This window comes from Bos indicus, chromosome 19 (genome assembly GCF_029378745.1).
Source record: "Bos indicus isolate NIAB-ARS_2022 breed Sahiwal x Tharparkar chromosome 19, NIAB-ARS_B.indTharparkar_mat_pri_1.0, whole genome shotgun sequence".
Lineage (NCBI taxonomy): Eukaryota > Metazoa > Chordata > Mammalia > Artiodactyla > Bovidae > Bos > Bos indicus.
This window is the reverse complement of record NC_091778.1, coordinates 35,002,312-35,029,245: the sequence shown is the minus strand read 5'-3', so window position 1 is coordinate 35,029,245 and position 26,934 is coordinate 35,002,312. Positions and strand designations below refer to the sequence as shown.

Genomic DNA, 26,934 nt, shown 5'->3' with positions numbered 1-26,934 from the left:
TGAAAATTATTCTGGAAAAATGATGAGGACAGATGTCTCAGTTTGTCAGCATCATGTATTGAACGAATCTCTTTTTCACTACACTAAAAATTAACAAGAGGTAGATGTTTCCAGACCATTGACATTCATGCAGGGAAGTATTCCCAGCTGACAATACTTACCTCATGCCCAAAATACTCAAAGATATGTATCTTTCAAAAGCAGTCATGATATCACCCTCCGAACGGCTTTGCACCATCCTTGGACTAGCGATCCATCCCGTGTGAGCCCTCCACCGTCCCCTACATCACCCAGCACTCCCTCCACTCCCAGCACTCCTACCACATCCCTTCTTCCAGGTCCTCACTCTTGTCTTTCCTGTCGGGTCCTCACAGAGGCTGCATCTGCGTGGGAAGCTGACCTGCCTATGCCCAGCCCAGCCTCCTCCCACTGTATTACATGACTATAGATTCATATATGTGTTTAGAAAACTCTAAAACAAATATAACAAACAGTGGTTATCCCTGGGAAGTGCCATATCTTTTCTAATTTATTCATTTTGATAATGCTGGAATATTTAAACTGTGAGTGAGTGAGTGAGTGAGTGAGTAAAAGTCGCTCAGTCATGTCCAACTGTTTGCAACCCCATAGACTACACAGTCCATGGAATTCTCCATGCTAGAATACCGGATCTTCCCAACCCAGGGCTAGAACTCAGGTATCCTGAATTGCAGGCAGATTCTTTACCAGCTGAGCCACTAGGGAAGCCCCATTCAAACTGTTAGCATATATTACTTCTGTAATTAGGGAAAATGTGTTTAAGTGTCATCTAAAGTGAAACCTGAGGACTACAATGTCAAAAGTTCTCAGTTCATCAAAGTGCACATAAGTCTGAGATAGACCTCCACAAGTGGCGGCCAGTGTGAATGGTGCTCGTCTCCAGTGGATAAAATGACTGCACCCACCTCTGCACCCCACACCCTGTACCCCAATCAGAATCCAGTGAGCAAATCTAAACTCTGTCTACTCAACAGCCAAGCGTCAAGATTATATTCATCTGACCAAGAGTTCTGAAGTCTATTTTTATAAATTAATTCCAGGAGTACACAATGCACAAAACAGTAAACATTTCTCAGCAGTCACCTTGATTATTTCCAATTGTTCCACAGTTCTGGTTTCTGGAACATGTTCTCCCTAATGATATCTCATTCTGCAGCCAAAGCCAGTACTTTAAAATATTCATTTCGACAGACAAAAATCTAACTACACTCTCCACCCTGAAAGCAAAATCAACTCTGAACTTGATAGCGTTTTCTGTACCTCTCAAGAGACAGGCAAAGAAGAGTTAATATTACTTACCAATTTTTACACGAGGCACTGACTTGTACCTCGTGGTGCCCTCTATCTACAGAAACTCTGACAACTACACAAACAGCTCTGAGGAGAACCAGCATTTCAATAGGGATTGTGACATCAGATTAGTTTTGACTTTAACTGTTTTTCCCTTTTCTAGGCTGCTTTGAATTTCTCAAATGAAGGAATGAATTGTATCTATTTAAATAGGTAATAAAATATACCCACAGAGTATACATGTTCTGTATATGGAATCTGTTGTATTTTTGGAGATCACACACGGACATCAAAAACTTTAAACCTGATCGTTCTGCTTGTCCCAATAATTCCAATTCTAGAAACTGAACTCACAAGACATAATCAGGTATCTTCAGAAGTTATGTATTACCCTTGGAGCATTTTTTTGTAATGGGAAAAATCTAAACATCTTACAACTTGGGTAGAGTTAAATAAATACTTTGCTGTATGATATGACTACATAAAAAATAACTATTTTTTAAAGGACATACAGAAGAGCCCACTAAAATTAATCACACTGAGAGCAAGGCCTGTTTTACAAATGCCTGGCACACAGCACCTCACCGCATGGAACCTCACAAAATGAATGAATTTGAATAATGTAAGTGTATAGGGAAATGGTTTTAGCTAGAAATAAAATAGCAGAATCACATAACACACTCATTTACTTCCTGGAATTCCACTGTCCACACTAAGAAAACAAAAGAACAGAGTAATGTGCATCAAGCACCTGGTCGGCTGTGGAAGGAGTGGAGGGAAAAGCTGAATGCACCGCCCCTCAGGATCAGACTCCTGGAGTTCCCATCAGGTGAATACCACTAGCAAGGGTGATTCTAGGATCCAAGGATTTTAAAACACAATATGGCCCCTAAATACAAGCCAACTACTTGCTCTGGTGCTCCACCCAATAAGCAGGAATTTTCTCTAAACCTGGGCTTTTGAAAAGGATTTCCAAGGGTGATTTTGACTATACAGAAATGTTGCCTTAGAATGTAACTTCAGAATCCAGCCTTCCCACCTCCAAAAATAATACGACTCTACTGTACGCAATCAACATAAACAAATCCAGGTGATGAATCTGCAGTTTCCTTGTTATCATGCCATGTTATCGCCTAATATCACCACTATTAGCAAACACTGCTTCTGCAATAAGAAAAAAAGCTCTAGTTGATTTTTCAATAGCCCAAAATAGTCCTTTCTACATTCATCACAGAAATGCCAGATCTCACGTCAATATTTCTCTACTTGACCTAAAACAACACTACTGTAGCATATTATCATTTATCAGTAAGTTTACTTATGCAGCACATTATTTTATCCTTTTGCCCTATACTATTTTATACAAATTCTTAATAAACACACAACTCCAGCTATATATCTTTTCAACAAGAAAAAAGCAATTTTTCTGTTTCTATGATGACATTTAAATTTGTATGAAATGGAAAAAATTTCTATTAAGTTCTTTATTAACAAACATACATATATTTCTTTGAAAATCCAAAATAAGGTACCTGAACATCATAGAGTGCTACAATGTTTTCATGCTGAAGTTCCTGTTAAGAAAATTGAGAATTCAAAATATTTGTATTTAAGAATTGTAATTTTTCAATATGCAAATAAAATTAAGTATATACACACATTTATATCCATTTATACTATTTCTAGTATACTACACTTTTGTTACTAGTTAAAACAATTCAGTCTAATTAAGAATAACAAGAAATGTGCCTGATCAAACTACTTGGGGCAAACATTTTTTCACTGTCCTAATTTATTCTCATTTACAAAATAAAACGTCAGTATGACCACATATTTTACTGCTAGTCTTTTAGATTTAATACATAATTTCTAACAAGAAAGGCCTAAAATTCCAAACTGCTTTTAGAAAGCATGATTTGCCTAAAAGAAAACAAAATATAATTCAACAAGCTATAATTCTTACCCAAGAGCTGTCCACAGAACAGCAGTTCTGATGAACGTTAGATGAAGGTTCCATGTTTATATTACTTTGGGATTAAACACACCTAAACCTATTTCTTCACTGCATATTTTTTTCGAATTTCTTTATAATGAATCAAGGGCTTTGTGACTCTCCAAGAAGTATTAAGTAAACATGACTTTCCACATTTATTTGACCATGGACTCCTTTCCCCCCTCAAAGCATCCCACTTGGATAATTCTGCTTATGAGTGATCTAAAAAGACAACTTCCAAGGAAAATAACTTTGCTCAATTTATAAGGAAAATAGATTACAACTGCCCCCAGTTCTCCAAAAAATATTTAACAAGAAAGGAATCAACAGAAAAAGAGAGAAATAATGCGTAAGAGAGGCCTGTGTGTAGTGGTAGTCACTCAGTCATATCCGACTCCATGCAACCCCATGGACTGTAGCCAGCCAGGCTTCTCTGTCCATGGGATTCTCCAGGCAAGAATACAGGAGTGGATTGCCATGACCTCCTCCAGGGGATCTTCCCCACCCAGGGATTGAACCTGGGTCTCCTGCACAGGAGGCAGACTCTTTACCATCTGAGACACGAGGGAAACCTCCAAGAGATGCCTGCCTCTTCTCAAAGGACAACGCAATAACTAAGGGAAAGGAATGATGAGAAGCTAAAATCAGTTTTCATCTAATCCCTCTAAGCACTGACCAAGAGCCGCAAGCATCTATTCTTAAAAACAGCTTGCAAGTACTCAATGTTTCAAAAAACTGAGCATGCAAAAATGAGAGCAACAGGTGAACATTCTCAAACTTGGGGTCAACTACCCAAACTGGAAAGGATGTCATCTTGTGTTCATTTAAGTTTTATTCTAGTGTATCTAGTATGAAATACCCCATAAAGAAACATACCTTTAAGATTTTAATTTCCTTCCCAAGCAGTATTTGTGATTTTGACAGGTTCTTTTTATTAATACTTTTAATGGCTACCTCCCAATCAGTTTTCTGGAAAGGAAAAACAATTACTCCTGAAAATTATTCCACAGAAACAACTGAAGAGAAACAAAGAAAAAAGAATCTATAAGCATAAAGATGTTTTTAGCAAATTCATGTAATAGCACCAGGAGAAAACAGAACCCAAATTTCTAACAAGAAAATGATTTTACAAAGGTGTAGCAAGCTAACGTCCCACAAGACAGCCAGTAAAAATAAATATGAAGCCTCCGTAGTAACTAGCAATAAATGGGAAAAAAAAAAGGACACACTTTATCTACAACGACTTAAAAGTTATGGAGGATAAGCTGGGAGATGGTTAACAGTTAACCGAAAATAGGATTTGACAGCTAGGCAGGATTAAACGATTCGTGGTGGTTTTTTTTTTTTTTTTTCTTTCTTGAGTTTTAAGTTATTCTCACGATAAAGGAAAACTCGGTAATATTGTATTTACTACTTTACAGGCTGAGCAACCAGGCCAGCCAGCCCTCTTCAGACCTGCCCCTTGGCTCAAACTCTCTTAGGATTATTTCCACTCCTGAGGTGCCTTTCCGAATTCTTTAGATTCTAAAACCTGCTGGGAGCCTGTTTTCAAAACAGCATAAGCTTAAAAAGAAAAAAAAAGAAAAAAAAAGCTGAGCCCGCTCTCGGGTCGATTTGGGTCTCCCCGCCTCACCCCACGGCCGGCCGTCCGCCCAGCCCAGGAACGAAGGTGGGTGGACGGTCGGGGCTCCGCGCGGGGAAACGCGACACTGAGTTGGGGAAGCCCGGGGCTCGCGGGCCACCTGTCCATTTTCCGCTAGGTCTGCAATTCTCCGCCACCGGGGAGGGTCCGAGCGCGACCGGACCGGCCCCGCGCCACCCCGGCCGCAGCCTCACAGCCGCCGCAGCCCCGCCTGAGGCGGGGCTCACCTGGCGGTGCCGCCCCCGGAAGACCACGGCGAAGGCCCCGTGTCCCACGAGGTCCCGCTTGCTGTACTCGAAGTCGCCCACCACCTCCATGGCCGCGCCCCGGGGTCGGCGCGGGCGGGCGGCGATCAGCACCGCGGGCCCGCCGGCCCCGAGCGCGCCCGCCGGCCGCCGAGCTGGGGCAGCCGCGGCCCCGGGCCTGGGCGGGCGCTCATGCCGAGAGGCCGGGCAGAAACCGGGAAGCGCCGCGCAGGGCCGGGGTCAGCGCGGCCTGGCCCGGCCCCGGCCGCTCCTCATGCCGGCCGCCGCCGGCCGCTGACTCCCTGACGAAGCGGGCTCCCTGAGGAAGCGGACTCGGCGCTGCCGAGCAGGGGCGGCGCCGTCGTCGTCACTGAGCACTCCCGGGGCCGCGCGAGCGCCGGGGAGAGGTGCGGGCCCCGGCGCCCCCCATCCCCGCCCGTCTGCGCGTTGGCCTCTCCGAGGGTGCGGCTCCGCCCGGCCGCCGCCCTTCGCGGGCCCGGCCTTGTGCCCTCGCCAGCCTAACCAGCGAAGGGCCCGCACGCGCGCGCCGGCCGCTCCGCGCCGACTGCCGGCCCTCCGCGACGTCAGCGCATCTTGAATGCCGCAGTGCGCGGCGCGGCGGACGCGCTACCTCCGCCGGGAAAATGAGTGCCCAGCTGCCGTTGGAGGCGGGAAGAAGCGCGCGAACCGGCGGCTCCCAGGGCTAGACCCGCGGGGAGGCGGGCTTCCGGGAAGGGGCGGCAGGAGGGACGGGGGCATCCCTGTGCAGTGTGGACCCCACTGATGCGATGAGGGCAAAGGAGCATCTCTTGTATCCAGGCCTTTCCGCGCCCTGCGAAGCCAGAGGCCTCGCCGCCAAGCCCCCACCCTTTTGCATTTACCCTCATGGGTGTGTAGGTCAGGGATCCTGCACCTTCTGCGGCCACTTGGCTTCTGTGAGGAACTGATGACAGTCCTAGAGAAATAAATGCGAATGCTCGTAGACTCAGTTTTGGTTGTTTTCAAGGCTCTAGTGAGAAACTGCTTCCCAGCCTTGGGTGTCCTGCAGCGTGGCCTCCGGCTTCCTTTGAAGGGCCTAAAAGAGTTTTCTTTCCTACCAGCTCATTAACATTCAAGTGACAAGGAACTTCCTTGACACTTGAAAAGTGACAACCTTTCCCTCAGAGAGGTGTCTACCGAAATCATTTTGTAAACGTGCTTGAAAACATCAGAAATCCCAGGTCCCATAATGCACTGCATGTTCACTTGTTTAACATATCTGCTCTCAAGTCATCTCTCATTTCCAGAGTTAAACTTCCCACCCAAGGCCCTTTCCTGAACACTGATCTCTGAAGGCCCAACAGGGACCCTCAGGACATCCAACCTTGTAGCAGTCAGCCTGGGAAATCTCCAGAGAGGAACTGGCCCCTTCCTCTAACCCTTAAAATGTGAAGTCTTGGGTTTATACTCCCAACTGTGCACACTTGCCTAATTCCCTCCCTATGTCAGTCTGGCCCAGGTGAGTGTTGGAGCCTGTGTAAGTCTACAACCTTCAAAAATTAAGAGCAGGGACTTCCCTGGCGGTCCAGTGGTTGGAAATCCACCTACTGGTGTGTGGGGGGAGTCAGGTTTGATCCCTGGTCCCGGAAGATTCCACATGCCACACGGAAGGCTGGGCCCAGGTGCTGCAACCACTGAAACCCGTGCGCCTAAAGCCCGTGCTCCGCAAGGAGAGAAGCCCCTACACTGCAGCTAGAGAAATCCCTCACACAGCAGCCAAGACCCAGTGAAGCCATACATAAATAAACAAAGATTTTTAAAAATGAAGCAAATTTGCACATAAACACAAAAATTCATTTGGAGATGATTCCTTAACCTCTTTGAAAGTGTCCCTATTTTCTTTTCTCTTTAAACATGCATATTTAAATATGAGTCAATGACCTAAAACCCACTGAGAAGTAGTTCTCCAGGATGTGTTTATTATGGGTTGTAGGACCCTGAACCAACTACTTCACCTCCCCTGCCTAGGTTTCCTCGTTTGTAAAAGGAAGCTATAACATCAACGTATACCTTCACTGGGTGGTTAAGAGGATTAAAGGACTGATGTGGAAAGAGCCTGGAACAGTACTTGGCTCTGCAAAGCACTACTTAATGTGTGGGGACTGGGAATGTGAAGGACAGGGATGCCTGGCGTGCTAGAGTCCATAGGATCACAAAGAGTTGGACACAACTGAGTGACTGGACAACAACAACAGATGTGTGTGGGGTAAGTAAAATGAGATCAAGCCTGGTCATAGGTGACACATCCCCCACCCCAGCCCTGTGCTGGAGTCACCCACTTCCCTCCTCTGGCCATGCCCCAGGTGGTACTCAGGTGAACAGAATCCAAGCTTTGCAGTTCTAGCTTTTATCGATGGACCATTATACCTGTGTAAGAGCTGGTTCTCTAACAGTTCCCTGGAGAATTCACTTCCTATAAACTTTCTGTGCAGAAGCAGTGGGTGTAAAATTTTTGGACAGCAGGGAAGTCACAAGGAGAACTAACATCCCAGGACTAAGGCTGGCAGCCTTTCCCATGAAGTACCTGGCCATGGCCAACATCCCAGGGAGCAGAGGGGGAGCTGTCCAGGTTGTCCTGAGGCACCAAAGCTGCTAGTTTCGGGGTCTGTCCACTGAGGTGTCTTGTAGGGCCTCAGTACCCTCCAGGAGCAGTGCTTCAACCTTCCTGCTGGTCATCTCACCATCCAGACAAGGACAGGTGTATCCTCTGCCAGCTGAGCCAGTGCACAAGACATAATTCATAACACGGCCCTGTTCACAAGGTTGCATCCTCTAGGAATCAAAGGTAATTGAAGCTAAAAACTAATATACAACTTCGAGCTGTTTATTTTTTAATGTCATTAAAATTACATTCCCACAGTAGGACATTATGGAAGTGTCCTAAGCCACCAGGGGCCCTAAATTTAGACCTGCATCCCCTCCTGTACCCATAGGCTAAGCACAGGCCCTGGGAGCACTTTGTTGCTTTAAAAAATATTCAGCTTTCACAGAAGGATTTCTGACCTCGAGGCTCACTCCTGAGGGGAAGTGGCGGTGGGGAGCACTGGAGTGGGGGACCTTTGCTAAGGGGATGTCTAGTTAGGACTATGTCAGTAAGCACATACGCCAAATGAGATAAAGCAAAAGCAAAAAAAAAAAAAAAAAGAGGAATGTAGATAGACACAGGTATGGCTCTTGGGTTCCCAGTAGAGCAGGGACTGGAAGAGGCATCTGCTTCTTTGTTCTCTCCCCAACAAGGCAGGAGGACAGAGAACCGGAAGCCACCAGTCTCAAACCCAAGTTCTTAAGGAAGGGATTCTGATGACCCCACTCTGGAGAGGTGCACTGAGCAATCCTCTCAAGACAGGGACTAGGGTTGAGGGAGGCAGGTCAAGTTGTACAAGCCTGCCGGAGCCAGCAGAAGAGTGGAAATTCCAAAACTTACCCCAAAAGCAGGGGCGAGTGGGCAACCCAGGAAGGATGATCAGGGGTCAAATTTAGGCTTTATTCAGGAATGCCCAGAAGGAAGATTTTGACTTTACTTCTGAAATCACTCAAAGTTGCCAATCTGATTCACTGTCATTGTTCTTTGTCCTATTAACCGTGTGTGTGTGTGCGTGTATGTAAACATGCCTGTTGACACTATTGAAATGTTTCACTTTGTATATTGTATAATAATAACTGCAGTGAGAGGTAAGATCACTTGCTAATATAAATTCTCACATAAACTGAGCGTCTCAGCCAAACACTGTATGATTTTGTGATAGTGAAAGGGTTCCTGGGACAAGTAAGTGTGACAAGCGTTCATGACCCCATCTCTTGGCAGGGAGGGATCCTGAGATTAGGAGAATCACCCGTTTATTATTATCTTCAAATCACATCATGGCTGTTTGCTTTTATTTTGGTTCTATTGTCTCTACTTCGATCCTATAGCTGATGCTTAGAAATTCTTGGGACTGGTAGTGCGCTGAGCTTTGATGTTTATACATGTACAGTTTTACTGAAAAATATGGAAATAAGCACATAAAGTGAAGAGACCACAAACTTTGGATATATTTCTTAAAGCTTTCAGGAAATATCATAACTACAAATCTTCTGAAATGACATCAAAAATAGACTCCAGCCAGGAATTTTCTGATACTGTGATAGCATGGCAACAGCAAGAAGCATCTTTCTATGTTATGCATGAATCAGTATTTCTAGGACTTCCCTGGTGGTACAGTGGATAAGAATCTGCCTGCCAATGCAAGGGACACATGTTCAATCCCTGGTCTGGGAAGATTCCACATGCCAAGGGGCAACTAAGCCGATGTGCCACAACGACTGAAGCCCACATGTGCCCATGCACTGCAACAAGAGAAGCCACTTCAATGAGAAGCCCGCACACCACTACGAAGAGTAGTCCCTACTTGCCACAACTAGAGAAAGACCACGCTCAGGAGACTGAGCACACCCAAAAATAAAATAAAATAAATGATTTAAAAATTTCATTTCTAACATGAAAAACAATTTGATTATTTCAGCCAAAAATAGAGTAGCTAATTTTCACCATTGCCATAACTGTTCAACCCAAAGAGCACTTAAAACTTGAATCATTAAAAGTTAAAATGCTAAGCATATATTTCACAGGAGTGGCCATAATGTTCTGTTAATGGTAATGGCTGAAATAAAGCGAAGAATATTTTCAGGGAATGCCTTGGCAGTCCAATGGTTAGGACTCAGTGCTTTCACTGCTGAGGGCGCAGGCTCAATCTTTGGTTAGGGAACTAAGATTCTACAAGCCGTGTGGCATGGCCAAAAAAAAAAAAAAGTTTTTTTTAAATTAAAAAAATTTTAAAGAATATATTTGTATGTCACAAGGATAAATTTCAGGGGATATCATGACTCCATTGTCAGATAAAGCATCTGAAATATTAAACTCCTAAGGGAAATATTTGATTGATGTGATGACATAGAAAAAGAAAATATTTTAGTTTTAAAACAATTTTATTCAAAAACTTAAACAGAATCTATTGAGTGGTTTTAAAAGAATAGTACATCTTCGACCATGATGGATTTACTAAAACTTTAGACAAGAAGATCAATATCAGTGTGTCATTACAGCCTAGTTTTTTGCTCCCTGTTGTAAACCACATGCCTACTGAAATGAGAAAACAGCTGACTCAGCTGGGTTCTCCAGAAACAGACTCTGATCTGGGGTTGGGATGGAGATGCTCATTAGGGAGGGACACCAGTGACAGGAGGGGCAGGAACAGGTAGGATACCAGTGACCATTGGCACAGGGAGAACTATCATGCTGGCTTGACCACGCCTGGGCCACCCCAGCTGAATGCTCTGGAGTTGAGCCCAAATGCCCAGCTCGCTCTTCACCTTCTGGAGCTGCCCTGGAGGGCATGACCCTGGGTGGCTGGGCTGCTCTGGCTGAGGCCCTGGACCAGCAGGGGAGAGATGGGGATCAACTGTCCTTCCCCAGCAGGGCAGGTCCTTCCTCCCAGAGGAGGCTGGGCATCGTGTCTCAGGTGACCACAGGCTACACTTGTAGTATCAAGTAGTAACTTGGAACACTTGTGAGTCAGGCTGTAAGACCTCCACCATTAACGACTACAAAGTCTATTGTTGCACAGACAAGCATTTTTCTGCTTTTTCTGTTTTTAAAAGTACAGTTTTTCTTGGAAATGTTAAGAGCTCACTGCTGTGCTCCCATTCATCCATCTGCCTGTCCACATGCCCCCAGCTTCTGGGGTGGGCCCTGGGCAGGCTTCCCTACTGATCTTCCAGAGGTTGATTGCAGAGCTACTCCCAGGTCCAGCCACAGATTAAGCAATAAGATACTATTTACTAAGTCCTTCAGCCTCATTCCTGAACTTGGGCGGGATGAAGAGAGGGTTGGAGGGTTGGAGGAGACAGAAAACAAAGCCAGGTCCCCCGAGCCCACCACGTGGCCGAGATCTCCTGAGGGAATCCAGGGCTGGAGGCCAAGCTGCGAGAGGGGGTGCTCCTGGAAGGTTCCCCGTCCTGGGCAGGGTGAAAGCTGTGCTGTGTGTGTATTTACGGGAGCAGGGCTGGGAGCTGGGGGTCCCACTGCTACTTTGGTTCATTCACATCTTCAAGGAGTCTTTCTTCCCTCTGCGGGGTCATCTCGCTGGAGTTTGGTTCCGCAGAGCTGAGTACTGGTCCTCTGCTGGACCACTCCCCTCAGGAACGCCCCTGCACGCAGTCAATCATGGTTAGCTCCTCCTTCGGCCAAGCCCACGCCATCCGTCCCCCACCGCACAGACTGTACCCAAGGGGCCTCTTCGCTCAGTAACTTAAGGCCCCACCCCAAGGCCAGGCCCTTCCTCCCCTGGAGGGAGCCAGACAGGGATGGGAAAGGTTGGGGGCAGGGTGAACAGGCCAGAGGCCTGCAATCCTCAAAAACACTGACTTCAAAGAAGTCTGAAACAACCAGCCAGCGAGGGCCCAGACCATTCTCAGCCACCTCATTTGTCTCTCTGGACAATGGGCCGGCCATCCTCCACCATCTCCTGTTCCTTAACAGTCCAGGAGTGTGCCTCCGAGGGTGGGCTCAGGCTGGGTACAGCCGGCATCTGAAGCGGTGACTCCATCTCTGCCTTCAACCTCATCAGGCCAAAAAAAAAAAAAAAAAAAAATTAGAAAAAGAAAAAAGGATGAAGATTGTTCTGAAAGCCAGTTGCTGTCTTGCAAAGTGGAATGACTCCAAACAAGGACCTTTTTTTTTTTTCTTTTAATTGTTGCGGGTTTTGTGGGTCAGCCACAAAACCTGATTGGGGCGGGCCAATCAGGAAAAGCTCACCCTGCCCCTTGTGGTATCAGTATCACCGGGGCTGGAGGACCTGGAACAGCCCGACTGGAAAGGAGGTCTGGTAGGTTTCTTGGATCCCAGCTTGACAGGCAGGGGTGGGCTGGATTCACTCAGAGTCCCCCTCATGCCCCATCCCGTCACTGCTCCCAAAAGAGTGACACTTTCCCAGTTGGGTATTGAGTTCTGTCTGGTTTACATCTAGCTTCTCTCCTTGGCGTTATGTCCATATGTGGGCATTGTTCTGTTTGTCGTCTGCAGTCACTGCTCCTTCTGGCCTCTTCTCAGGGTCTACCACGTGAAGAAACCTTGAGTTACCGACCCATTCCTCTCTCAACAAACATCCAGGGATGTCCAGTGTCCATGAACTTTGGTGACCATGTGTGTTTGTTTCTGTTGGGTTCACACCCAGCAGTGGGGTCGCTGGGCTGCAGGACACATCTCAACACTGACCGATACTATCAAGTGAACTCCAGGCTTGTCACACATTCCCCCGGCGGAGTATGAGTTTGCCACTCTGCATTCTCACCCATACTCAGTGGTGTCAGCCTTCCTATCCGTTTGGCAAGTGTGACAGGCTGGCCTTACCCTCTTCCTCCCAGCAGTTCATTCTCTGGCCCAGGGATACCCCTGGGGCTAGTGTCACTGGTGGCGGACCCGTTGCCTCACCTCTGCAGCTTCGAGGAGCAGTCCTCGGCGACCACAGCTTCCTGGCAGTGGGTTGGACAGCTGGTGATGTGAAAATCAGTGAAAGTCCACTGGGGGATGTGAGTGGTGGCTGTGTCTTCTTCATTCCCTCATCGGCTGCGGTAGCCCCAGGCCCTGAATCAGGGGACCTGACTCACCATGGTAACCCACCATGAACCAGATGTGCTGAGGACCAGTCGTTTACCCAATCCACTGCCCCTTCACACCACTGCCGTAACTCTTCTTCAGTGTGACTATTCTCCACCAAGAGGCCCAGCTCAGATGCTCCCTCCGGGAAGGCACCCAGGAGTCTCCAGGCCCTCCTGGGCCTCCTCCATGTCTCCCATCCAGGCCTTTGCATCTGTTCGCTCTGCCTGGAGCCCTCTTCCTTCATCATGGCCCCTCACCACCTTCTCGCCATGTGACCCATTTGTCTCCTCCACCTGGAATGTAAAGATGCAATGTTCTAGCCCCCAGGCCTGGAAGACGCCCTGACACACAGATTCTGTTGACTGACTACATCCCGTCTCCCCATGTACCGCCCTGGGCTGGCTGGGCTCCACACAGCTGGGTGACCTGTCCAGAGCAGAACCAGGGAGGAGAGCAGTTCCTCATGTCCGGACGGAGTCAGGTGAGGCCGCGGTGGGGTCTCAAGTGAATTGGAAAGGTGAGTCAGTGCACGTGAGGAAGGAGGGGTTCCCAGGTCCAGCAACCGTGACTAACCTGGAGATGCTGGTCCAGGGAGTGGGCAGAGGATGAAAGAGATGGAGCCAGGAGATGAAAGAGACACCCAGAAGGGCTTCATTCAACAAACCTTTATTTAACACCTGAGTTGGAGGATGGGTATGGGGACTGTGAGGGGACAGGGCAGGAGGTGAAGCAGTGAAAGGGGCTGAGATGGACAGAGGAGGGTGGACTTGGGGCAGCAAAACAGACCAGGAGACGAAGCCAGCGGGTGTTAGGAAACCCCCCAGATTTTCTTGTTTCTAATATTATCTTTACTTACAATAAGCACGAGAGTGAGTTATTGTAGAAAAGACGTTCAGTCTTGGCAGAAATACTTGTAGTCTCTTGCTCGATCTGTTTATGAGTTTTAGAAAGGTGACAGGGATATTGGTAATGTGTATTTTAAGCCATTTTAAAGTTTTTGTGTTTACTTATGTAGTTTTTCTTTTTTTTTCATTTTCAAAAATAGTATAAATGATATTGTACTGTACATGCCCAGGGCCAGCTTTCATACTCTTTTTAAAATTTAAAAAACATTTATTTAGTTGGCAGTGCTGGGTCTTGGAGAAGGCAATGGCACCCCACTCCAGTACTCTTGCCTGGAAAATCCCATGGATGGAGGAGCCTGGTGGGCTGCAGCCCATGGGGTTGATAAGAGTCGGACATGACTGAATGACTTCACTTTCACTTTTTCACTTTCATGCATTGGAGAAGGAAATGGCAACCCACTCCAGTGTTCTTGCCTGGAGAATCCCAGGGGCAGGAGAGCCTGGTGGGCTGACGTCTATGGGGTCACACAGAGTCGGACACGACTGAAGTGACTTAGCAGCAGCAGCAGCAGCAGCTGGGTCTTAGTTGCAGCATGCAGTACCTAGCTCCCCAACCAAGGACTGAATCCAGACCCCCTGCATAGGAAGCACGGAGTCTTGCCCACCGGACCACCGGGGAAGTCCCTGTTTGCTTTCTTTTATTTGTGACCACCCTCCCTTCCCTCCTCTCCCATGAGACTTATGTCAACAGTCTATTACAGATTTTCCCCACACAAAGATGATCATATACAAATATATGTAAACTGCTGCTTATAAACAGGTATGTGGAAAACATCCTTCCTGTATGTCAGTTTGACAAACAGGGGATAATATGATACCCTTTTGGATTTTGCTCTTCTCAGGTATTACCTGATGGGATTCCTTTAAGTTACTTGGTGCAAAACTAATTAACCCTTTTTCAAAGCTGCATAACATTCCATGGTATGGAAGCATCAGAATGTATTCAGGCATTCTCTGTGGTTGGACATTCACTGTTTCCTGCTGTGTGTGTGTGTGTGTGTGTGTGTGTGTGTGTGTGTGTGTGTGTGTGTTGGCCAGTATGAACACTGTTGTGTTACATTAATTTTTTATGTATTAGTGCTTCTATTTCTTGAGCTAGATTCTCAGGCGTGGGATTGCTTGGTGTAAGTGTATGGATTTTTAAATGTAGGTGCCTATCTCGAGGAGCTTATTCTCAGTGAGGGAAGCAGACCATGTGAAGAACAAATAACATATCTGGGAGTCTCACTAGCAACAGGTACCAAAGTGAAGTGAAAGTGAAAGTTGCTTAGTCATGTCTGACTCTTTGTGACCCCATGGATTATACAGTCTGTGGAATTCTCCAGGCCAGAATAGTGGAGTGGGTAACCTTTCCCTTCTCCAGGGGATCTTCCCAACCCAGGGATCAAACCCAGGTCTCCTGCATTGCAGGCAGATTCTTTATCAGCTGAGCCACAAGGGAAGCCCAAGAATACTGGAGTGGGTAGCCGTTCCCTTCTCCAGGGGCTCTTTCCAACCCAGGAATCAAACCAGGGTCTCCTGAATTGCAGGCGGATTCTTTACCAACTGAGCTATCAGAGAAGCCCAACAGGTACCAATAAGAAAACTAAACCTGGGAGGGAGAGAGGAAGCATGGGGGAAGGGGCCCAATTTAAGAAAAAGTGACCCAGAATGACCTCACTGAGGTGACATCAGAGTCAAGACTTGAAGGAAGCGAGGCTGTGATCCATGCAGAGGGGAGGAATTCCAGGTGCAGAAGCCCCGAGGCAGAAGCCCCGTAGCCCTGTGTGACTGGGACTAAGTGGATCAGGGGGTGGTGATTGGAGATGATGTCACAGAGAAAACAGGCCAGAGGCTGTAGAGTCTCAGAGGTCATTGGAAGGACTTTGACTTTCCCCTGGGTCAGATGAGAAGCCTTTGTAAGGTTCTTAAGGAAAGAACAACATCATGGCAGTAAAACTGAACAGGAAGTAGTTCTCACAACTGGAAGAAATGTTGATGGGGACTTCCCTGGTGATCCAGTGGCTAAGACTCTGTGCTCTCAATGCAGGGGTCCTGAGTTCCATCCCTGGTCAGGGAACTAGACCTCGTATGCCGCAATTAAGAGTCCACATGCCACAACTAAAGATATCAAGTGCTGTAACTAAGACCCAGTGAAGCCACATAAATAAATAAAAATAAATACATTTTTTAAAAGGAAGAAATGATAATGATTATGTGATGCAACGGAGGTGTTAGCCAATGCTATGGTGGCCATCATGTTGCAATATAAATGGATCACATCGACATGGCCGGCCCCTTGAACTCACACAAGGCTCAGTGTCAACTCTATCTCAATGAAAGAAGTGGGCAGAAAGCAGAGTGCTTTCCCAAATGCCCCTGCTCCCACACAATGTCAGCATCCTCTCCCCCAGCAACATCCCCACCGGATGGTACACGTGTTACAACTGGTGAACCTGCATGGAGACATCCTCACCATGCAGAGTCACTGTTTACGTGAGAGTCATTCCTGCTGTGTGCGTTCTGTGGGTCCAGAAAAACATCAAAATGGAGAGAAGTTTCCCTCTCTTCTTACCTTCTGAGAGTTTTTTCTTTTTTTAATTTAAGTATAGTTGATGTACATGCAGAGTACATCATGATAAACATTGGACTGGAAGAAACACAAGCTGGAATCAAGATTGCCGGGAGAAATATCAATAACCTCAGACATGCAGATGACACCACCCTTATGGCAGAAAGTGAAGAGGAACTCAAAAGCCTCTTGATGAAGGTAAAAGAGGAGAGTGAAAAAGTTGGCTTAAAGCTCAACATTCAGAAAACGAAGATCATGGCATCTGGTCCCATCACTTCATGGCAAATTGATGGGGAAACAGTGGAAACAGTGTCAGACTTTATTTTTCTGGGCTCCAAAATCACTACAGATGGTGACTGCAGCCATGAAATTAAAAGACGCTTACTCCTTGGAAGGAAAGTTATGACCAACCTAGATAGCATATTCAAAAGCAGAGACATTACTTTGCCAACAAAGGTCCGTCTAGTCAAGGCTATGGTTTTTCCTGTGGTCATGTATGGATGTGAGAGTTGGACTGTGAAGAAGGCTGAGCACCGAAGAATTGATGCTTTTGAACTGTGGTGTTGGAGAAGACTCTTGAGAGTCCCTTGGACTGCAAGGAGATCCAACCAGTCCATTCTGAAGGAGATCAGCCCTGGAATTTCTTTGGAAGGAATGATGCTAAAGCTGAAACTCCAGTACTTTGGCCACCTCATGTGAAGAGTTGACTCACTGGAAAAGACTGATGCTGGGAGGGGTTGGGGGCAGGAGGAGAAGGGGACGACAGAGGATGAGATGGCTGGATGGCATCACTGACTTGATGGACGTGAGTCTGAGTGAACTCTGGGAGTTGGTGATGGACAGGGAGGCCTGGCGTGCTGCGATTCATGGGGTCACAAAGATTTGGACACGACGGAGTGACTGAACTGAACTGAACTGATGTACAATACTATATAAGTTATAACTGTACCACGTGATGATTCACAACTTTTAAATGATATCCTCCATTTATAGTTACTACAAAATATTGGCTATATTCACTGTGCTGTACAGTGGGCCCTTGTAGCTTATTTTGCTAACAGTTTATCATGAAGTAGAGTTAGGTTGTGTCAAATGCTCTTTCTGCTTTGTTTTTTGACAGTAGAACTTTCCCTCAGAAATCAATAAGTGGGTCTCTCTGGTGTGGATTTGTGTGTCACGGCTGTGGGAACTTGATTAACATGAACTGTTCCTGAATCTGACGCCTTGACCCTGGGGGCTCATGAGACCAAGTTCGGTGACCTCCTGGACAGGGGGTGCAGCAAGGTCGACAACTCCCCCAGTCCCTGCCTGCTAACACCCCCCACCGCCCACCCACTGCGCTGGGCTGACTTCGCCTGTGTCTTGGGCTTTCCCTCAGGTTTTGCTGACCTCTGCTCTTCTGCTCTGAAAGCCCGTGCACAGTCTTGTTCTTGCAGCCCTTGGTTCTGCTTCTTGCTTCCTTTGAGGAAGGCCCCCAGCCTCCCCAGGCTTCCTTCTCTGAGAGGCTGACCCACCAGCTGTGCTGCTGACCTCAGACAGGCCACAGGCTGGGCCCCCAGAGGCAGAGGAGGTGGCTTGGGGCCCTGCGGTCAGGACAGGACGTTCACTTCCTCTCGTGCTGGTTGAAGACCTCGGCTCAGCAGTTCTCCCCACGGTGGGGAGAGGAGGAGGAAGGCTTGTTTCCCAGGGCTGGCTCCACTATAAACAAACTCTGTGATTAGAGTCGCCTCGAAGGAGGAATCGAGCCTGCACACAAAGCCCTGAGTCTGCACTGTGAGGGCGGCCTTGGGAAGGAGAGTATTAGAGTAGGTCTGTCCTCATAATAAAGCAAAGAAATCCAACTCCACCCTTCTCTTCATCACCCAAACCTTCCGATTGCACTGCCAGACATTTCCCAAACCAGTGAACACTCTCTGCCACCACCTGGTGCTGAAGAACCATTATCTCCATTTCTGCAGAAGACACAGAGGTCCAGGGAGGTGAGGGAAAGGCTGACGACCCACAGCAAGGGTGCAGCACCAAGTGGAATGGAAGCTGTGTGTGTTAAGTCGCTTAGTTGTGTCTGACTCTTTGCAACCCCATGGATTGTAGCCCGCCAGGCTTCTCTGTCCATGGGATTCTCTAGGCAAGTATACCAGAGTGGGTTGCCATCCCCTTCTCTGGGGGATCTTCTCGACCCAGGTTTCCCTTTCATGCAAACAGCACAGTGCAAGTAAGCTCTGATCTCCTGCGTGTGGCTTCCTACACTGGCCTGAGGGTGGACCATTGGGGCAGTTCTCAGACTTTCTCATCTCACAACCCTTCATAGCCTATCCATGGGTCTCACTTTGAACCAGTCTTTCACCTACTCATGGTTTGGTGAATCACATATCGGTCATTTGGACAATATTTGTTCACTGGATTATGCACATCTTCCAAATATGACAAATTTCATCATACAATATTTTTTTGAATCACATTTATAAGTTAGAGCTCATCAGAAATGGCTTTCAGGATAGGAAGCTATCAAGGCCACCATGGTGAATATCAGTTTTCCAAAATTCTAGTTTTTGCTTTAAGTCGAATTTCATCCTGGGCAATAAATACTGACAGTGTTTTCTTCTCAAAGGGAAGACAGGCTCACTTCCTTCATTTTCATGAAAGAAAATGTCTTTGTAAGACCCAAGCCTGAGTAGCCAGTTGGTCAGGTGTGCCCTCGTGGGGGTCCCACATGATAGCCAGGGCCAGAGCCTCTCCTAAGCCAAGTTGCCCCTCGATGTACAGAGGGCTCCTTGGGTCCTCCCATGAGGTCCCACATGACATTAAAAATATGCACTTAAGGGTCGAGATTTAATAAAATTAATAATTGTTACTTCTTCAGAACTTTCCTGGGGGTTCAATGGTTAAGACCTTGAGCTTCCAATGCAGGGGGCACAGGTTTGATCCCTAGTCTGGGAACTAAGATCCTGCATGCTGAGTGTTGTGGCCAAAAAATTAATCATTACCGCTTTACTCTTATAGGAAACTGGCTCTTTTTTCTTTTAATGGCAAGTGAATGGCGGGAAAGAATACAAGGACCTCCGGCACAGTGTGTCCAGGTTCCTGCTAAGGGGCCACGATCACTTTTGCATCAATACAAATATTCACACAGTGCAAAAGACAGTTCACATCTCAGTGTTATTATGAAAATGGTTCTAACCGTGCAGACCTTCTGAAAGGGTCTCGGGACACTGGGCCCCTTGAGAGCTGCTGGACCCGTATGAGTGAAAGCCGCTTGTGTGAACAGGTACGGAGCTTTCTGACTCAAAGGCATGGGAAGCCTTGGTTCTGATCCTGGGCAGACGGTGCCCAGGAAGACCATGAGCTGGGCCTGGTTCATTTAAAGTAAACTTTTTCTTTTTTTCCTCCAGCATCTCCCAGGCCATGATCCTCAATGTCAGAACCAGGCCTTCCCTAGAACAGCTCACTGACATCAGGTCGGGCAGAAAGGCCCTGACCCACTCGAGTTGGATGCTGTATGAGGATGTGCTCGGTGGGGATAAGGGAGAGGACTCAGGTGGACTGGATATCAGGGAGGGTCTTGGAGGAGGCTGGAGGAGTGAGACTTCAAAGTGGAAGGACTTCCCTGGGGACAGTGGTGGGGAGGTCATCTGCAGAGCCGTGGAGGACGAGCGTGAGATTGAAGGTCAAGGATTGCAAGGTCTCGTAGGCTAGGTCACCCAGGGCATTCAATGCTAAATACGAAATCTGGACTTTCTTCAGTAGACTACAGGGAGTTCATGAATCATATAAGTGATCCTACATTGAAGGCAAATCTTGGATTTTTATAAAGGAAAAAAAAATTTTTTTTAATTAAGGTATCAGAGTGTAAATCTTTTGGAATGTTGATGAGACAGTCAGATGTCTAGTTGTAACATCTAATTTATTTAGTTACATGTGCATATTTAAAATAACAGTATATACAAGAATACATTAGTACAAAATATTGCTTTTTCCCCATCTCACATTTCAAGTAACAACTTTATTCCCACTCTCCATGTGCACCTTGGACACTGAAGTCTTCATACTGATAGAGCCACGGTTTCTGGAGGCACTCCTCCTAGGTTGTCTGAGATGCAGCATAAGACACGTGCCTGACACTGGCCTTGGGAAGCCTGACCCAATCCAGCGGCAGGACAGTCCTCCGCAGCCCTCCCTTGTCATGTCGTGCAGGCTTATCAACCTTAGAACAAAACCACTTGCTTATTGCTTCTGAATTTGCTCTTAGAAGCTGGTTTACAAAACCCACCACTAGTGACAGGGAGGGAACCCCCCTACAATCATTCACACCCTTCCCACGCACTTCCTTTAACCCATTCCCATGGGAGGGCCTGATTTGAGGTTGTTTGGGACTGAAATGTGAGGGGAAACCAGAGGTAGAGCAGTTGTAGGAGATGACAGTCTGATTGTGGGGGTGACTGGGAAGTAGTTCTTGGGGACAGGGCCAAAGAGTCCCAGATGGGGTCAGCATCCCAGGTGCCCTCGGCTTGGACAGCCGTCTAATGCTGATAAGGGATTTATGTGCTTGAGTGAGTAACGGGTCTCAAGTTACACTTCTGAGTAGTGTGGGCACTCTCGATCAGAGGGCATGAAAACATTCATTTCCCAATTTACAGGAAAGCTTCTGAGATTCTCAGCAGCAGCAATTGGGAATTCGCTAAAATGCAAAATCTCAGCACCCTCCCCTTCTGCCCCCCGCCACATGCATTAACCCAGAAATTCTGGGGTGGATCAGGGTAGGGGAAGCAATCCAATTGAACGTGTTCTCTAGGGGGCCCTGACGCACATGAAGTGTAAGATCACGGCTTTTCAGGTAATGGGCGGGATGTCTCGAATGGCTGCCTGGACTTGACTTGCGGCTCTGGAGGGGCCGCTTTCCTCCAAAGCCTGTCTCCCTGTTAATAACAAGAAAAAGGTGCGTGCTTAGAGGAGTATTACATGGATTTCTTGGGAGAGCACCTGGCACGGGGCATTCCCAGTGCTGGTTAGTATGAAACCATCTCTAGAGGGGACCTCACAAGGGGCTGACCACCTCAGTGTCAGCCCAACAGTGAGACTTGCCAAGATCGGGGTTTTCATATCACGTTTGTAGTAACTTTACACTAGGGTCCTCATTTCTAGTTTATAAGGTTCACATCTCCCAGAGTTCTGCAGAGAGCCCCATGGGGCTGAGGCTGCTCCTAGGTCTACCCCAACAGGGCCTAACCTGGGGAGCCCCAGGGGTCAAGGTGCCCGACCCCTTGCTGTTAGCCAGGTGCTCAACACTTGAGAAACAATGGTGATGAGGGAACAGAGTTGCACACAGACAGCCCTCTGGGGGCTAGGAAGGGGGTTCAAAGGCGGGGGGGGGGGGGGGGGGAAACACACGTGAGGTCATGAACCCTGGTGACCTCTGCCAGGGCTCTGGGAGGAACCGGGGTTAAATCATCAGCTCAAAGGGCTGTCCTGGCTCTAAAACTCCAGCACCCGCTTCAAATGCACTTCTCACCTGTCTCCTTGTTGGAGTGGAAGCTCCAGTGGCCCAGAGGGTTTCACCCTACTCTGTGTCCCTGCACCGTCAACACTTGGTAGGCATTAAAGTACTTCTGCATGGGTGACCAGCAGCTCTGTCATTAAAAAAAACAAAGGGCTCTTTGCTAAGATGAGGGGCCCATGGGCTCAGGGCAGAGCTACACCTGATCTGGAGGCCTAGCTCCCACTGGCCCACGGGGTGCCAGCATGTGGGTTCTCATTGGGATGGAAGGAGAGGTCAGCTCAGGTCATTTTGGAGTGACCCATTTTGGAGTGAGCTGGAAAGCCACTTATCATGGACCCGGGTGTCAGGAAACACCACTACCACAACCCTCACTAGCTCCTTGGCAAATGCCAGTTCCCTCTGGCTGAATGCAAGCCACTCTTTCCTGGCACCTGCCCACCCACCGCTGAGGCTCAGTTGCTCTGCCTGGGCTCAAGAGCAACCCCCAGGGGCCAGCTGAGGAGGGCCCCGAGGCTGCACTGTCGTGCCCAGGGTGGTTTGCCAGCCACAGACTGGGTGGAGGGAGCTGATGAGGAGACACCTGGTGGCGTCAAGCTGAAGGCAGAAGAGGTCCAACCCTGAGTGACAGGCATCAGGCAGGCTTCCCTCCGTGCACAGGGACATCCTCTAGGCCTTTGCTCTCAAGGGTCCCTCAAGCCATTTCCTTGCCCCCTCACCCAACTCCGTACAGGACGCAGCTCCCTACTCTGAGCCCAAGCAGAGCCCTCCTCAGCAGATGGCCCCGTAGGGCAACTATTCAGTCGGGCTCCTAAGCTGTAACCCTGAACATGCTGCTGGAATTAACCCCCATGTCCGGCTCCAACCAAAGGCCAGACTCTGTGCCCAGTACCAAGTGGTCAGCACTCACAAATTCTGTGATCAATCACTGCCCTCCCTCATTTGAAGCTTTTATTAGCTACTCACTAAACGGGCACTATTTTATGCCCTCTATTTCTGGGTTTTACTGTTCGTTGGTGCCAAAGAGGAAACGGAGTTTATCTTTCAGAAGGAGGTTTGGGAAGTGTCCAAGGACCCTAGTGTAGGTGACCGTCCCTCAACAGGCAAAGCCCTGCCCTTTTCCAGGCCAGAGTAGCTCCTCCCTGGAAAAATACAGGGAGTGTCTTTTAGTTCTGTGAGTTTAGGATTCCACTTTAAGAGAATATACAAAATGACCAAGAAAGGTTTGCTGAAGAAAAATTCCCCAGAATTTAGTGGTATTTTGCAAACATGCTGATCACACACAATCATTAGTGATTAGAGCTATCTGGTAGTATTTTAGTCAAGGTCCTTTTGGTTGTGCATAAGAAAAACTCACTTCAGATTGATTTTTAAAAAGCCAAAATGCATTCTAAGGATACCTGAGGGATTGACGCAGTCCATGGCAAGGATGCAGGAAACCTTCACTGGCTTGATGGCTACAAGGCAGCAGCTCTCTCCCACGTGCTCATGTCTCTGTATTTTCTGCTTGTTCACATGGCGCCGGCTCAGGGTTCCTGACTTGTAAGTGCCCTGTGTGCACTATCACCCAGACAGAGAGACTGGGACTTCTCCTTCCCCTTGCAAAATTTTTAGGATAAAGCATTTTCCTGGGCCTCTGTGGATCAGAAGATCAACCCTAGTCCAATAAACTGGTGTGTGGGGGAGGGGAGGCGAGCGGTCATTGTATATAAACACGGCCCACAGCAGTGTCCTGAAAAGAGGTGCCCAGGATATCAGCAGGTTGCTTAGCTGTCAGTACTTAAATACAACAACAAAAACAAAGAAGTCTGTACTTGTCTGTTCCAAGTGACTCTCCCCTCCCAATTCTTACTGAACTAGCCAGAGCTTCAGAAATGTAAATACACTTTGTAAGGTTCTACTGAATAATGAAACCCAAGCAAAAGAGGTTAAAACAGCTGCTCCCTGTTTTACTGCTCTCACTGGGCTTGGCTCATGCTTTTTATTTTCATCACATCTTACACGAGTGATGAAAACGCATCCGATCAAAAAGGTACCCTTTCATAACGTCTTTTTTTCTTTTTAACAATGTGTATGGGTGTCAGCATGACATTAAAGCTGGATGTTCAGGGAAGCCTGTTTTGTGGGCACGCTGTACACAGCCTGGCTCTCAAGGCCAGACGACCCCTCCCATTCTGAGGAGTGCAGGAGCCTCAAGAGACAGAGCTTCAGGCCACACTTTCTATGTCCTACAGCAGGCGGGGCAGGAAAAGGCAGCCAGTCTCCAGCCTGCTATCCTTCTCTTTATAAGGGCCTCACAGCTACCGGCATCCCTACCGAGAAAGCACAGCACACACAGGTATAGGACTGGACAGCATCTTAATGGAAAGCACGCATGTCAACAGCCTAAAGCCTGACAGACATTGTTATTCCAAAACATGCAGAGGCGGCATGTCACCCAAAACCACAGTTTATTCTATGAACTTTATATTGCTTTTCTGTTATTTAAAGACTGAAGCAAAGTGACATGGATGGAAATATTCTGTTAAAAGAACAAAGTGAGTCAATCACAGCACAGGCAACTAATAATACTCGGGTCTATGCCACACGCTCCAAACACAGGGCTGAGTCCAGGAGTGGCTCTGTTCTGGGTTCTTGTAAAGCAAATGGAAATACTGGGAAGAATCAACACATTTCAATAGAGGAGCCATAAATGCCCTGAAAGCAGAAAGTTGACACAATTTTAAATATAATTCATATATATATATATTTTAAAATCAAACACAATTAAATAGAATATGGTTTAAGTACATGAACACTTGGCTTTAGAGGAATAACAGAGGTGGTACACAGTACCAAAACCCACACACAGCCTTTCTGCTTCATCTGTTGATGAAATGGCGTGCCTCTTGCACAGTCAGGTATTGCAGTGGAAGGAACTCTATTCATTCAAGACTTTCTCAAGGACAGAGGTGATTAATAATTATATATTTATATGTATTTATATATATATATATATTTTTTTTTTTTGCAAAGTCTGAGCAAAAGCAGTTAACACCTAAGAGAACGTTCTTCCCCCAACAGTCCAGGTGGCGAGGCTGTACTGGCAGCGCCCGCCATGGAGTGTGCTTACCACCAGGGTGGCTCCGCTGAAGGCAGTGTGGCCCAGACCCTGAGGCCAATGGAGTGGAACTGCAGCGAGGGGCGTCTCATGACCATGGACGAATGAGAAAGGCCACGAGCTGCACACTGCCGGCGCAGCAAAGATGGGCGGCGGGGGTCAGAGATGAGGGCCTTTCTCCCCCACCCCTGCCCGCCCACACCCCTGCCCACCACCTGCTTTAAAAAACTGTACAACTGGGAAAACTGGAGTGACAGTTGTTGCAAATTCCTTTCCTTGTGTGCTGTGAGGGGAGGGATGTCTCCAGAGCACAGAAGTTGGAGGAGTAGGGCCTGATGCTCACAGTGCAGAGGGTGGCCCCTCCGGCAGAGGAGCTGATTTACATGTACTGCATCCCGGGAGCAATTAAAATGTGAAAATGGCAAACTGCCACCAAAGGGAAGGACAATGTCACAACTTGACCCGTGACCTCTCATCTTCCTTCCAGATGAACACCTGTGTGCAGGCCCTATTCCCAGGAAGGAAAGCCATCTGCTGGCACTGCTCTGCCTGGCTGGGGCCAGGCTGACTCACCTGTTTGTGTAGGAGATGGAGCAAAGCACCCCAGGCATCCGCCTCATGCTGCTGCTGGGGTGGGAGACCGCCACAGCGGCGCATCAAACACCAGCTCCACGCCCACCCGCCTCCCATGGCACCTGGCCCTGAAGATCCCCATGGGCTAAATTCTTCTGTGGATGGGTTATTGCCATTGGAAAACGATTAATCTCTAGTAGTGTAAACAGTGCCCTTTGGTCTCTCTGACTGTCACTGTGCGATCATCTGGGTGGCAGGGCGTCTACGAGCCGCTCTCCGTGGTGGAAGTCTGGGATTGTCTGCCCTTCTTTCCTGGGAACGACAGTGAGAAGAAATACAGTGCTGTTTTCATTGGCTGCGGTGAGGAATCCACCAAAGGAAAAAAGTTTTCTTATTTTCCAAAAGCAGATTTCCTTGATCTCAGGTCTTAGTCATATCTGAAAAAAGGAAGGAAAAGACAAAGGTAAGGCACATTTCTACAACCAGGGACACACTACTGTCACAAGGCAGAAGGGGACGCAGCGCTGAGTGAGTGCCTCCCGCATACCAGGTATGTGCTCCACCTCAGGACCCTACTACAATCACCTCCATTTACAGCAGAGCCAGTGGAAGGCTGAAGATGCCAAGTGGCCCACCCGAAGGTGACGTGATGAGGACTGAGAACCAGACTTGCTTTTTTATCCTTCCTTCTAGATAACTCCGATATTAGAGTGAAATATCTACTTTTTGACAAATAATTCTGTTTCTAGGAACTAACTCCACAGCACACTCTTAAGAGGCGACAAAGACTTTCATACACTATTCATTAAAGCATTGTTTTGTGACAGGGAACAATCCCAGACAACCAAATGACCATCTGCTGGGGATTCACGAGATGGAGACAGAGCCATAACATGGAATTCTCCAGAGCTTCTAGCAAGAAAACAGAGACTTGTGATATTCTGGCTGCCTGAGACCGAGCTTCTGAAGCTGCGTCCACCTTCTCACTGCACTGACAAGGAAACAAACATCACAGAAGACATGGTCCTCACTATCTGTGAGATGGGACACACACACACGAAATAAGTCAGTAATGCTGTGAGTTTAAATGCTCAAGTGCTTTCTACAGACAAATGCAGGGCAGCCGATTCAAAGCAGGGAGATACCCACACGGGTTAAGGAGAAGCTGTGACCTCGTCTGTCAGGGCAGGACTTTCACATTCACATAGTCATGGACTGAGAATTACAGGGGATCTGAGGAGATTTTGTCCAACTTCTCTGATCTGCTGATAAAGAAATGAAGGGACCAGAAAGCAGCAACTCGCACAAGGTCACACATACTGACCGAGAATGGACGGTGCTAGGTCTGCTGGCCCAGTGCTTTGACCACACCAATACGCTGCAGGATTGTCATCTCGGCCAACCAAAAAGAAGGCCAAGTAAGGTTAAAA

At 47.6% G+C, this 26,934-nt stretch overlaps 2 protein-coding genes across 10 annotated transcripts in view; both read right to left on the bottom strand.

Moving 5' to 3' along the window:
- ULK2 (unc-51 like autophagy activating kinase 2) overlaps nt 1-5,770 on the bottom strand; it is a 58,533-nt gene extending 52,763 nt beyond the window's left edge. For 3 of the 6 annotated variants that reach the window (XM_070773140.1, XM_070773141.1, XM_070773144.1), the window contains exons 1-3: nt 5,192-5,770; nt 4,199-4,291; nt 2,862-2,903 (exon numbers count right to left, since the gene is read on the bottom strand). In XM_070773140.1, coding sequence (XP_070629241.1) covers nt 2,862-2,903; nt 4,199-4,291; nt 5,192-5,281 — 225 coding nt within the window. In that variant the 5' untranslated portion in view covers nt 5,282-5,770. Of the gene's footprint in view, nt 1-2,861; nt 2,904-4,198; nt 5,165-5,191 lie in introns of those variants that run through there. The other 3 variants (XM_070773143.1, XM_070773142.1, XM_070773139.1) reach the window with 2 other exon arrangements.
- Nucleotides 5,771-20,222: 14,452 nt separating this feature from the next.
- The window catches only part of AKAP10 (A-kinase anchoring protein 10), a 46,388-nt gene continuing 39,676 nt past the window's right edge, over nt 20,223-26,934 (bottom strand). For 3 of the 4 annotated variants that reach the window (XR_011562000.1, XM_019981637.2, XM_070773138.1), the window contains one exon: nt 20,223-25,941. Coding sequence is in view for 2 of the 4 variants with exons in the window: in XM_019981637.2 (XP_019837196.2) it covers nt 25,936-25,941 (6 nt within the window). In the remaining 2 variants the exon portion in view is untranslated. The remainder of the gene's footprint in view (nt 25,942-26,934) is intronic. The other variant, XR_011561999.1, reaches the window with a different exon arrangement.